Genomic DNA, 14,384 nt, shown 5'->3' with positions numbered 1-14,384 from the left:
CTTTGCGTATCAATTAAGTTTCTAGTTTTGTTTTGACTTCAACATTACGTTAGATTTAGTTTTCGTAGGTTTGTTAGAAAGTTTTAACAAGTTTTGTTTAACAAGTACTTATAATATACCTAATCTGTGTGGTAATCGAGAAGGTAATACTTAGGTAAGTCAGATTTTTGATTTTTTCAAAATTACATCACACTAATATTATAAAGGAGAAAGTTTGTATGTGAGTGTGTGTGTGTGTGTGTGTGTATGTGTGTGTATGTGTGTGTATGTTTGTTACTCCTTCACGCAAAAAGTACTGGACGGATTGGGCTGAAATTTAGAATGGAGATAGATTATACCATGGATTAGCACATAGGCTACTTTTTATCCCGGAAAATCAAAGAGTTCCCACAAAATTTAAAAAACCTACATCCACGCGAACGAAGTCGCGGCTATCAGCTAGTTTAGAATATTTGTCGAAATGAACTTTCTTGCTATGCGGGTTTAGGCTCCAACCATCATGAAAATCGAATGTATATTTTTTCACAAACAAAAATATATTAGTTCAAAACTTTAAACGTCGTTTTCTGATTCTGACTCATTGGTATTTCGATTACCACGACAGTATAGTCAAAGTAATTTTCAGTCATCATTCCATTCACATTCATAGACCATACATACATACTCGTACATAACATAAAACAAAAACGCGCCTACGAATGCACCCCAAAGCTTAGCACTTTCATCGGAAACGCATTAGATACTCGAATTCAAGTGAAAGCATTTTGTATGATTCACTGATGCAGTAGGCGTGAAGGTGATGTGTACATACACCTTATTTCTATTTGCATAGAGACTGTAATCGTATACGTATGTACATGGGTGAACCTATATTGCACTCTCTTCATTCTTTGTGACAGATGCAATGGTATTCACGCGCCAATGCTTGGCAGTTTTCGCCAATACAAAGGTATTACAAATAAAACGAACGCCTTTGGTCGAAGCACCTGTTTACTCAAAGCGTGGCTGCTTCATCTATTCCCGGATTTTGTATAAAGATAAAAGCTGGGTCTTTTTGTGGAAGTTCGGAAAATACTTTTTTGTAATATTGGAGTTGGAGATGTTTTTCCGTGTTGTTTTAAGATAAATGTTTGTGTGTACCTTATGTTTTCTTAGTAAGTTTGGCAAAGAAATGTATTAAGTACTTCACTTTAATTTTCTTTATTTTTTTCTACTGATGATTCATAATATGTCTTCATGGGTTGGGCTTTGAATAATCCCGTGGAAGATCTTTGATTTTCCGGGATATAAATTAGCCTATGATCGGCTGGGATCAAACTTTCTCTGACAAATAGACGATACCCACGATTTAGTGCACGTGGGTTAAGATTTTTGAAAATTGTATGAGAACTGCTTGATTTTCCGAGATAAAAAGTGGCCTGTATCCTTCTTCGGGATACAAGATCCTTTACCAAATGTCAATATCGGTTAAAAAGAGTGGGCCGCGAAAAGGTGACAGACATACTTTCGCATTTATAATGGTCGTAAGTATGGAGAGTGATAATATAAACATGTTTTTTGTAGTGATAAACATGGCGAATAGCGATCAAATAGAGAAGTATAAGACATTAGTAAATGTCTGATGTTGATGTTGATGTCTCTTGTAACACTAAATATAGAGCTGATACCCACCTCGCTATTCCAGCGTAGGTTCGTGTGTAGGAAGCAGGATGTGATTATAATCTCACTAATATTATAAAGGCGAAAGTTTGTGTGTGTGTGTGTGTATGTTTGTTACTCCTTCACGCAAAAATTACTGGACGGATTTGGCTGAAATTAGGAATTTAGATAGGTAATATTCTGGATTAGCACATAGGCTACTTTTAATCCCGGAAAATTAAGAAGTTCCTACAGGATTTTGAAAAACCTAAATTCACGCGGGCGAAGTCGCGGGCATCGGCTAGTGCTTTATATAAACATTCAAAACACGGAAAGCCTAACAATAATGAAGACAAAATTTTAATTAGAAAATTCAGCAGCCATTTCAAAAGAGTAGGCAAAAAATTGTTTGTCAACAACAAACGAAAAAAACATGTTACTAAAGCGAAGTTCATATACGAAGTTATCCTGAAGCTATTCAGGAAAAAAGTATCCCTTTGTGTGTCAAAACAAGAGAGGGTTCGGAGAAAGAAAAACAACAGCGGCTGCGTCGGGGATGCCGATGACTAATGCAGAAACAAACAGCGAAATAATTAACTAAAAGAATCCGAAGAGTATTGGAAAGCAAAGCTTTTTTTACAATCTGTTTTACCAGAAGCGTTTACATTTTTTTTCTTTTTGTTGCACATATTATTAATTAGAATTACAAAGCCTGCTCGTGAAAACGTATTTAAATCCACCAATATGTTCGAATTAATAAGCTATACACAGTACTTAGGTTACGTATTCAAATACGGATTGCCGCAATGTTTTAGTGATAGATAAGGAAACTAGCAGTAGCAAAACTATAAATAAATAAATAAATAAATCTTTATCTTAGCAGAACATTAATTTACAGACTTTGGTGTGATGAAGTGAAAACTGTGTTTCAGGAGGCAGTGTCTTCCCATAATATAATGTACAGCACAATATAATATAACCACTTATAATAATTTAATTTAATTTAATTTAAATTTAAAACACGTGAGTACTTAATTTTTAAAGATAGATAGTTAGAATTCTATTATATTCAGTACGGCAACGTTAGTATGCTTGCCACGTGCGAATGCGTCTGTCTAATTTGTAAAAAAAAAATTTTTTATTGTGCAATCCTACGTTGACTCTGACATAAGCATCTTCTAGTATCGTCAGCGCTCATAAAAGATTGATAGCGATTGATCAGATATCCAGTTCCTTTCATTTAAAATAGTATCAACATGGCAACAACGCTTTCCAAAAATACAACATTATTGAAAATCAATAAAACCATGTACCAAATAAAGTGTAATTGAATCGGCGAAGGACGGTCAAATTAATTACTAATTTCACTCGTACAAGCCACCTGGGGCCAGCGTCGCATTGACACTCCAATTGATGACCCATCACTTCGACTAATAACAATATGATATGATATCATGTGAAATGTATTAAAATACATCAATACATTGCCCTACCTACATTTATATAAATACACAACAAAGTAAATTGGTATTATATAATACAGCTTTTAATTTGGTAGGCCTAACATGCCAATAATATTATGATCACTATCCATAAAAGTTCCCAAAGAAAAATATTCAGCAATATTATATTCAAAGAAGTAAATCTATGCTTCATGGGGATTTTAAAAATGAGTCAGTAAAATTGGCTATATAAGTGGACAGAATTTTATACAGATATCTTAAACATCTACCCTCTGTTTCATAATTTTAGCCCAACTGATTCCGTTTCCTGAAAATTCTGTCTGAAATAAATGTACTAAATTCTCATCGACATGCACTTTAATAAACATGCTATAAATCTATAAAACCAAAACATAATTTGGAGTAAATGTGAACTGTACTTTTAACATGACAGCTGACCCATAAGGTTAAAATAGCGCGTGAGAAGTCATTTTGTACGGTCTATAGGTACAATACTTTAGTAAGGGGGTTACTAATTGAATGACTAGTACAAGACTAATATGGTACACAAATCACTTAACGCATAGCAACCAAAACAAATTACGGTTCTCATCCCACCTGGGACAAACTAGGCGTCGAATTATGACGTTTTAGTAATTAATGACGGAGCTCATCACCCGGCGTCATTTCCGTGTGATGAATAATTAATACGGGCACAGCGACGCGTGTGCTAGACGTGCTCTATTTGTTGCATGTTTGGGGTAGGAAGGGTTGAAACAACTTTGTGGGCGATGAAAATTTTTCATATAATTTACCGCTTTGTTAATGTTTCATTTAAAATTTAAAACTAGGTTGTTTGTCATCATCATCGCCTCAACCCATAGTTGGTCCACTACTGAGCACAGGACTTCTCTTGGAAAAAGAAGGGTTAGGTAATAATAGTCCATCACGCTGGCCAAGTGGGGATTGACAGAATTCACACACAGGCCTTTGAGAACATTATGGAGAACTCTTAGGCATGGCCTACAGGTGTCCTCACGATTGTTTATACATAACCTGTTTTGTATTATCTACGAGTAAGGTACTTATGGTATATTTCTAACTACGTTTAAAATTATACGTAGGTAAATTATATTTTTTAGTTTCTAATTATTGAAGCAATTTGTCCAAGTGTCCAACACTTGGACAATTTGCTTCAATAATTAAAAATCATACTCCATTTATGCAAATACAAGTGTAAATTAAAAATTTATAACACCCCCGACAAGTGAAGGTTACAGTAACTAGAAAAGAGCTGATAACTTTCAAACGGCTAAACCGATTTTCTTGGATTATAGCTAAGAACACATCAAGCCACCTTTCAAATAAAAAAAAAAATAAAATAAAATCGGTTCATTAGTTTAGGAGCTACGATGCCACAGACAGATACACAGATACACACGTCAAACTTATAACACCCTTCTTTTTGGGTGGGGGGTTAAAAACCACTACAATGACTGAAATAAGTGCCTTCTTGTAAAGTTGGAAACGAAAATAAAATCAACACTACATGTTTAATGGACAATGGTACATGTTTATGTTTACTACCCCTACTATTTTGTCTTTAAATGAACCCGATAACGGTTAACCACTTTACTTAATCAATCTCAGTTTTAATGAAACAACGTCAACCCTTAAAGGATTGATATCGTGGGCGGTCACCTGATATACTTGTTATGGTGTGTCAGAGGCCAGACAAACAAATTGAGTGTCACTATCGTGTCAGGAAGGACAACATTTTTGATCCTAAGCTAACAGGATTGTTGAACTTTCGTCCTTAATTTATTGTCTGTGTCAACTGGGATAAAGGTTACTTAGAATCTTTGCACTTAGTTATCAGGGTTCCGTACCTTAGTTATAAGAGTGGCAACGCGACCCTATTACTAAGACTCCGCTGTCCATCCATCTGTCTGTCTGTCTGTCTGTCTGTCTCGTGAACTTATAGGTTATAATAATTGCGGAAATCATTCAGTCATTAATAAGTATAATCGGAAAATATGCTCAATACAGCCTGTGCCTCCACAATCTCGCGCCCGGTAGAGGTTTTTAATTAATACGCTAGGGGCCATTCCGGGGAAATAAATCTTGGTTAATGCCCCTTTGGTCTGGTCAGTGGTACTCCAGTCCCCATGTGCCGTGGGTGCCCCGTTGGTATAGACATTTAGACACGTAAATCGATTGTGTAATGGCTGTGTAACGGTGCCAACGGACGCCAATTGCTGGAAATGTTCAGCGCATGTGGTGGTAACTGCGATATATTGACATCACCCGCCGCAGGCTCCTTGCCTGTATCGCTTATTGATTGCTAGATGGTTGTTTTATTTGCGAATACCTGCTGAGAGGGATGGGTATTATTATGTGGAAATCTAGGACACTTTGCTTGGTTGTCGTTATTTAGAAAACTGTTTATGATACTACACCTTTGCATTTTCAAAAAAGATATTTTTTGCTTAGCACGTCTTTTGCTCTACAGTTGTCCCTTTAGGTGCAACATTGACCTTCAGAGTGAAGTGGAGCCCAAGCACTATCTCTTTTTGATAGCAACTCAAATTAATCTTTATTGGTTTTGAGTTTACTCTCTAATATTTTGTTTTTATTATAACAATTTCAACAGTAAATATAGCTGATTTACTGCTTTCCGACTGAAGCGGAGTAGAGTGGAGAGGTGTTCAATAGACTAACCAGGTTGTCGTTAGATAACTTGACTCATCTGATTGTAAATACACTGCTCCGCTTCTGTGGAAACGCGCCCTAAGTTGTAATAAAAAACTCGACTACACTCCAACTTATTCACTCCAAATGACAATTTTATAATCAATCTTTCTATTATTGTTACAGAAATGCTACGTTCCTGGAACCTCATATCCAAGGGGTGAGACGTCGGGACAGCCGGAGTTCTGATTCCGATCGCGATGAGCGATCAACTGAGGATGACGAACGATGTCTCATTCGAAGCTCTCCGAGAACAAGGTTACCCCCTCCGCCTCCCCCGCCGCCAGACGATGAACATCCACCGATGAAGCCTCGAGAATTCTTCGAAAGACTGCAAAGCCAAGCGATGAGAGAGGCCCAAGACAGAAAACAGAAGAGGGAACTTAAAGAATCTAATCACCTGTTCAGATCTTTGGACGCTGATGGCAGTTTAGGCGACAGCCTTAGCCAGGTATGTGATCCCTTACAATATTATTATTACTGTTTAAGCCACGACAGCAATTAATCATCCAACTACGCATGACAATTAGTGTGTGTACAATCATAAGTGCTTTCTCTTTCTCTCTCTATTCTCTATATCCAGTCTCCTATTTCGATCGGACAGCAATTCGACATGACGGGAGAGAAATCAGTTGCTGGACCAAACACTTTACGCGCTCTTCGAGGCCCTGGGGTGACACCATTAACTCATCAGTCATAACTACTACAGACAATTTTGCCTTGAGACTTGAACGAGGGAGCTCATGATTCTCAACCGAATAAGCTAGCCGATATACAAACGAGGCAGTTCAAACGCGTTCCCTATACGAAAGTTTAAACTAGAATTTGAAAACTTTATTCCCGTAGACTAATGAAGCGTGCCGTGGTGTTTAGTTTCAGTTTCGCAAAACTTTTTCAACTTTATAGTCGCTGTCTCTACCTTAATTTGCATGCTAAATTTTATCTATAGCTGTATAGGTACAAAATATGCACTCTATATTCAACAATTTAATGTGGGAATACATTTAGCTGTCTGTTTATGTAACATTCAAATGGGAGTATTCTTCGTGAAATAAGTCCGTTGTCAGAATATTCGCTTACCTTCAATTTAGCTTCCATTACTACGAGTATGTGAATGCGGGAATAATGTTTCCATGAGCGTAACATCTTTCAATGCCCGGAGAATTATTAGATTTGCAAATGCATTTTCCATTTTGAACTGAGTCGTTGCTCCACATAAGCTATTCGCTTAAAATTATATTCACATATTCTATTAACAGGGACGTGCATAGGCATGTCCCTCTAAATTTTCCGAGTTATGTGGATTTTAAGTAATTACGGAAAGAACTACTGAAGGAAAAGATCGTGAGTAAACCCACTAGTTTGATAGACTCTTAAGAACAGTTGAGAACTAAAATTCAGACAGTGTTACCACATTGCTCTGTTGTATCCTATACTAGTACCACAATATAACAAGTGTAAATTAAAAATTTATAACACCCCCGACAAGTGAAGGTTACAGTAACTAGAAAAGAGCTGATAACTTTCAAACGGTTGAACCGATTTTCTTGGATTATAGCTAAGAACACTCTCGATCAAGCCACCTTTCAAACAAAAAAAAATTAAATTAAAATCGGTTCATTAGTTTAGGAGCTACGATGCCACAGACAGATACACAGATACACAGACACACAGATACACACGTCAAACTTATAACACCCCTCTTTTAGGGTCGGGGGTTAAAAAGAGATTCAGTAGTCTGATGACTTCAACATAGGGTCCTAACTACGAAGGCCAGTTCGGGTCGCTCCTTCATCCCACACTCATACAATTGCTCTGTCTGGACGCTTCATCGAACCTCTGTCACACTTAATATTATTATAAAGTCGAAAGTTTGTGTGTATGCATGTTTGCATGTGTGTATCTGTGTATGTTTGTTACTCCTTCACGCAAAAACTACTGGACGGATTTGGCTGAAATTTGGAATGGTGATAGATTATTCCCGGGATAAAAAGTAGCCTATATCCAGGCTACTTTTTATTCCGGAAAATCAATGGATTTCCACGCGATTTAAAAACTTATATCCATCAGCTAGAATGTAATGATCACATCCTTACTCTGTGCATTGGCAACGATACACTACAGACGATACAGACATTGCCAGCTTTTGGGATAGAGCTATTCCATCGAATAATACGATACCTCTTGCACGTCATAACGTCCGCATTCCAGTTGATACAGTGACAATATTTACACACAAACGCGTCAGCTGCACTCTCCACTCAGCACTTAGGGCCCCGACAAAAGCACTCGAGGTGTTACTCCAGTCAATTGCGGGTAGCTTTGTGCATACTTCAGTGTACTAAACCCTTCCGACCATTGTTGGAATACGAGAATAAGTCATGTTTTCATACAGCGAAGTGTCCGTCAGCTAATAATGTCTTGAGAGTAAAATTGTATCTTGAAAGAGTTTTAGGTTATAATAGTAGCAATTAGTAGACGTCGAGATGAGGATCGCTCTCGCAAGGCGTAGCAAACTTACACTTAAAACTGTAATACGAGTAGGTAGGTACTTTAAACTCAAAGTTTTGAAGAATATTTTTAACTGCCTTATAAAAGGGTGATTCTGGATAGGTAGAGGTTTATTTACATAGCTCAGCTATTAGATAAAATATCAAATCCTAAATTAGAGACAATCTCGAGCTAGAAGTAGTTTATTAATCTGAATTAGCAACATATGGCTGTATGCGCAAATGGCTAAAATTTATTTTTGTCCATGCTTGGTCATAAGCCTCGTGTTCAGATTGGAATACTTACTCGTACCTTCTTATTTTGCGTGCACTATTATACCCACGTTGGGTTTCCTATACAGCAAAGAAAACATGTTCCTTAATATTTAAGGTGCTTTGAATTATAGTATTTGGCCGTATCTAAGCCTTATTTTTCGTTGTATACCTACTTGAAATTTAACTAAAGTTACATAAATAATTTACCTATTTCATTATGGTTTTCATTTGCATCGATATAATTCCATTTAGGAATGGGAAATGCTATAGGAGGGTACAATATTCATTACGCAACACTTACTGGAGCATTGGAGTGACAATTAACCCCCAGATTAGTGTCTCTGCCCCCGAGTTAACGACCCTTTGTGGCTCATAAAGGACACTCCGATGCAATGCTTCGAATTGCTTGAAGCAATTTCCACGTTTAAACTGTCTACTGAAGATGTACCTACCTAACTACTAGCCATTTTCTAAGGATTTATATCCGACTTAACTTATATTAATCGTCTATTAATGTCAGCTACAACTGGCCAGCTCCCTCGTATTAGGTACAGAAATGTAACATATAGATTATGCCCGCGACTTCGTCCGCGCGGACTACACAAATTTCAAACCCCTATTTTATTCCCTTAGAGGTTGAATTTTCAAAAATCCTTTCTTAGCGGATGGCTGTGTCATCATAGCTGTTTGCATGCCCAGCCCGATCCGTCCAGTGGTTTAAGTTGTACGTTGATTGATAAGTCAGTGAGCTTTTTCTTTTATGGTGTTGCCAGTGATTGCATATGGATCCGAGACATAGTCATAGACATATAAGGCCCATAGTTGCTTACTATGGGCCTTATAATAAAGCTCGACAGTCACTCAGCCGGCGATTGACAGAAATATGCTTGGAGTTTGATGTATAGGTTTGTGCTTGGCTGCAATTATATCAAATAGTAAGTGATTATTGATTATGCAGACTAAGGTGGAGCGTGTTTGACTAGTAGGTGGCCTATTCACGCTTCTTTTGAAGGTACCAATATCACATCAATATTTGATAATCAGAAAACACATAATAAACTCTAAACAGACCAGCTTACCACGCAGTACCTACATACAGGCATAGGTATAGGCCTAGTAAAAGTTTCGGACGGCAAAAGTTAAAAGCGTATAATTTCCACCATTGTCAACAGCCAGCGATTATCGGTCTGCCCGTCATTTCCGTGTTCACTGTCGCACCCCCGACTAGGGTAGCAAGTTGTGCAAAATTACAAATTGAAAAACTTCAACAGAATAAAAATTAAACATATCAAACGGTCGACAGGATGGCATTTTATAAAATGTTAATAAAGCAATCCTCAGAAACTGTGTTGTCTTTACAGAACCAAATAGGTACCTCGAACTTTGCTTCCTCGTTTCTGATCCGAACCGCTAGGATATGGAACGCCCTTCCGGCATCAGTTTTCCCTCCCACTTTTTATATGGGTACCTTCAAATCAAGAGTGAATAAGCAACTTCTAGTCAAGCGCGCTTCATCTTGGGCTGCATCATCACTTGCTAGCAGGTCTGATTGCAGCCAAGCGCTAGTCTATTTAATTAAAGAAAAAAGGTACTGTTAGGGACAATGATGTAGTTCCACTTAATTATTCGTATTCTTGCTAATATTATAAATGCCAAAGTCTCTCTGTATGTTAGCTTTTCACGACCCTTCTGTTTAACTGATTTTGACGTGGTACAGATATAACTTGCATTGGGGACCGATATAGGCTACTTTTTATTCCGGAAAATCAAATAACTGCCACGAGATTTAAAAAAAACCTAAATCCAGCGGGTGAAGTGTTCATTAATTACTTACATTTTTTGTTTGTGCATTAATGTATGCTAACAAGGTATTAACGAACTACTTAGGTAGGTACGAAGTCATATCATGCGCCTACTTATATTTTTCACATGGCACATAATTACATGTCACTATAGGTTGTGTGTGGTTCTTTTTTGGCCCTGTCAAATCGTCCAAAATCCATTTTCCGAATTGATCAATGGAATATGGAAACCCTACGCCTGGTTGACTTACGTTCAAAAAACAACTCGGTAATTTGCATCCGCTGCAGTGAAGTCGATTCAGTACTTCCGGTAGGTGCTGCGGCTCCCTAATTGCGATGAATAGACCCGCAGAATATTCTACCTCACTGAAGTTCAAGTTCAAAACTTCTTGTAATGAAATATTTTCCCAATTCGTATCCATTTCGTCGCCACAAAAAGTTAAAACATAAAGCAAACAGACAAAAAAAACTAAAATAAATGTCTTTAAACTACAGGCTATTGTGTACTTATCATCAAATCATAATAAATTAATAGAAAAGGTACAGTGGTATGTGCAATTAATGAAATTCAATAACTTTGGTAAATAAACTTATTCATTTGGCATATATCTATGATTATTATAATAATAACTTGCTAGGTAGTTTTTTAGGTTATCAAAAACTATACGAGTCCATAAAAATACAAATAGTCACTTCAAATTAAATAGTGTAAGATTTAAAAAAAAACGGTTTGGTCCATATGTTAATAAAATAGATCCTTCAATTAAATTATAATATGAAAATGCTATTTTGAACTAAAGGCTCTATCATAGCTATGATTCATAAATAATAATTATGGGCAGTTCGGCGTACCTACCTTTTGCTGTCCGTACCTACTCATTCAAAACGTATTTGGTGTCATTAGTCATTATCAAGTCATTGCTATTCAGTTCAAAGTTACTAATGATCTATAAACAGGCAATTGGTACCGGTTTCCGTTCACGTTTATACCTATTAAGGTACCTTTGAAGTTCAAGTAGGTACTTAAAGTAGCCCAGTGGGTAATTAAATAAGGTAGTTAATTCTCTTGTCTGGAAGAAAAATGAAATAACTATGAAATTTCAACATTTCAACTATTTTCGGTCCAAAAAAATAAAAGCTCTCACAAAGTTACCAAAAACCATATTAAAAAAAATATGATTGACTTTTATTTTACATGAAAAAATCTCAGATATGGTAAGGTACGAAAGTAGAAATTGACTTACTGCTATATCAATGTATAGCTAGAACCGCTTGTTTGCTCGCTATTTTTATTTAATAAAAAAAACGCACTGGATCTAGGAACGAGAGATTTCAGACCCATTAGGAAAAAAATTCAGCCAAAATGGGCCAGCTATACGTCATAACTAAATCTGATTACCGAAGAGATTATTATTAAAATATTTTCTAAGAAACTTCTTATCGACTCTCGATTTTTCCTAACAAAAACAATCAAACGCTAAGCCAGAAGTAAATTAAGACGGTAATAAAAAGCAACCTAATTAAAGCCCAATTAAAAGCCAAGCTCATAAAGCTGACATTTGTCGAGGCGCACGGCGAGGCGACTTATTGATTTTAACCGCCCGTGTGACTCATCTCGGTGCACCCCTGCATCCCACCCTGCACCCCCTGGACCACAAACGCTGTTTGCTCTCTTTGATTGAACTTGAAGAAAACTAAAGTGTCGCAGAAAGTTTGTTTGTTGAACTGTAACTCTTTTATTCGGGCCGACTGCGTTTTGCATCCGTGTTTCGATTGGACTTTTTTTCGCGACGTCTGCATTCGATTCCTCGTCAAAAGTTTGTCGCTTCGAAATTTTACTCGGTTTCAATGCGACCGGGATTTATTTTTATAGATGAAATGGATACCTCATTAATTTTTTAAAGCCTACTCGGGGTGAAATGGGAACTCGGTGGATTCAATAAATCTGTAGGACCAGCTCTCCATTTTTATGAAAACTTCAGTAACATTTAATGCTTTACTGGATGATGCCCGCGACTTTTTCTGCGTGGGAACTATTAACTTCTGGAACGCCCATGTGTGAAGTCAAGATATGGAAGTATAGAGTACCTAGTAAGCTATTTGTATTCCACAGCTAAATCGGTTCGGCTTCAGTCATTGAAAAAATGAGCATTCAAACTTTCACATTTTATAATATTTATTATTATGATTATGACTAGAGTTGCAGGCTTTAAGGATGCCTTTTAAAATTTTGTATATATCAGAATGGACGCCAACGCCTAAAAATATTTGGATCGATTTACTACACGGTCAAATAATATGTAGTTACTCATTCCAAATTGCGTCCGCTAGCAGTCGGAGAAAACTGAAAATAAATTGTACTTGCAATAGAACAGACTTATCGCTAAATAGATCTCCAGACAACTGTTTCAGTAGAAATACACAGCTTAAAGTGGTGCTACATAATTGTAATTTACAACGTTATAAAATTTCCCGAGAGATAGCAATAATACCGTCTAGAACTAGCAATATAAATTCCCCAGTGACATAACTGTAACTGACTGTAACAGTGTAACTACTTTGATTTAGTTTCATACCTTCATATAACGGCAGAGCATTAACCTAATTAAGAGTGCCCTATTCTAAAACTCTGCCGCAGGTGGTTCGCCTTGACTCCTTAAGCGTCGGGCCCATTTGCAGTATTTGAGCACGTGTGACCACTTTGCACTTGACAAAGTTGCCTTAAAGTGAACTGTTATGCGACAGTGAGCGTCAAGAGTCGAGGTACGAGTATATTTTTATGAGTTTGCAACACAGCTGTGTCTTGAGAGATTGGGATGGGCTTCTGAGTGGATTTGAAAGGGGGATTATCGTTGTATTAGCTTTAAAGATATAAAAGTTTGTATAGGGTAAATGGTATTGAGTACTTACATTTAAGGAAATTGCTCTTTACTATCAAATAAGAGTTTATCGTCATGACACACAATGGGGTTAAACTTATTAATTAAAGTAGATTATCATTTCAATAGAGCTCAAGGGATAATATTAGTCAAAAGGCCTGTCATAATATGGTAAGCTGCATTGCGCTCAAAATATAATTAGTGCGTCGGTCGTTCACCAAAATCCGTTAAAACACAAAGGCGCGATTAATACAAAACAATTTGCGGCTTTTAAGCACCTATATTGCCCGAAAACGCAACAATCTAGCTGAAAATTAATTTTACAATCGGTTGCCGTAATGGGTTTCGCGATGTCGCCATGAATCATACAACAATGGTCGCGACGATACCCGTCGGCGGCGAGGTGTTAACACAAAAGCACCAACCAGTTACTACCGCGTCCCTGAGTTATGTTCCTGAGGCTGCAATGTGAAAGTGGATTTATTAGGAAAGTTGGATTCCAATTAAATTTATACGGTCTTAAACGACGCTTCTGCGGCTTACTGTTTCGTGTAAAATTAATTTTGTGGTATTGTTTGCGTTTGTGTTATGATGGGATTTATTCGCTATCTAATCTAATATATTATACAGGTTATATAAAGGCGTAACTAACGCGTATGTGTTAAGCTTTGTAAAAAAAGAGCTTTAATAAACTTAATATTATAAAGATGTGTGTGCTAATACATTAAACCTACTCGTAAAACGTTAACTATAAGTCCTGCAACATTTTATTGCAATACATTAAAAAAAAAAAAAAACTGATATTATATGAATTTATGTTGATAAAGCATGTACTGAATTAATACAAAAATCATGCAAATAATCATTAACGCTTCCTTATAATAATTGTTGTATAATTTTACATGAATTATATGCTCTGATAACACAATGTAAAATAAGCACACGACATTTAACTATTTAGTTAATCTGCAAATTCGAGTTTGCGACAGACGGCGGGAAATTAATTTCACAATCGATAGCGGTAATGGTTGTCGCGTTGTCGCCATGAATCATACAACAATGGTCACGACGACACACGTCGGCTGGCGAGGTGTTGACATCCCTATA

The 14,384-nt window shown here is 36.8% G+C and overlaps 1 protein-coding gene across 8 annotated transcripts in view; it reads left to right on the top strand.

Annotated features, from left to right (window-relative positions):
- Positions 1-14,384, top strand: part of LOC123873201 (protein sprint) — a 347,503-nt gene that overhangs the window by 307,329 nt on the left and 25,790 nt on the right. For all 8 annotated transcript variants that reach the window (XM_045917922.1, XM_045917921.1, XM_045917927.1 and 5 more), the window contains one exon: positions 5,958-6,282. In XM_045917922.1, the coding sequence (XP_045773878.1) occupies positions 5,958-6,282 (325 nt within the window). The remainder of the gene's footprint in view (positions 1-5,957; positions 6,283-14,384) is intronic.

The sequence above is a fragment of the Maniola jurtina genome, chromosome 16 (genome assembly GCF_905333055.1).
Source record: "Maniola jurtina chromosome 16, ilManJurt1.1, whole genome shotgun sequence".
In the NCBI taxonomy this organism is placed as follows: Eukaryota; Metazoa; Arthropoda; class Insecta; order Lepidoptera; family Nymphalidae; genus Maniola; species Maniola jurtina.
The sequence above is the reverse complement of the archived record's forward strand: the minus strand, read 5'-3'. Positions and strand labels throughout refer to the sequence as shown.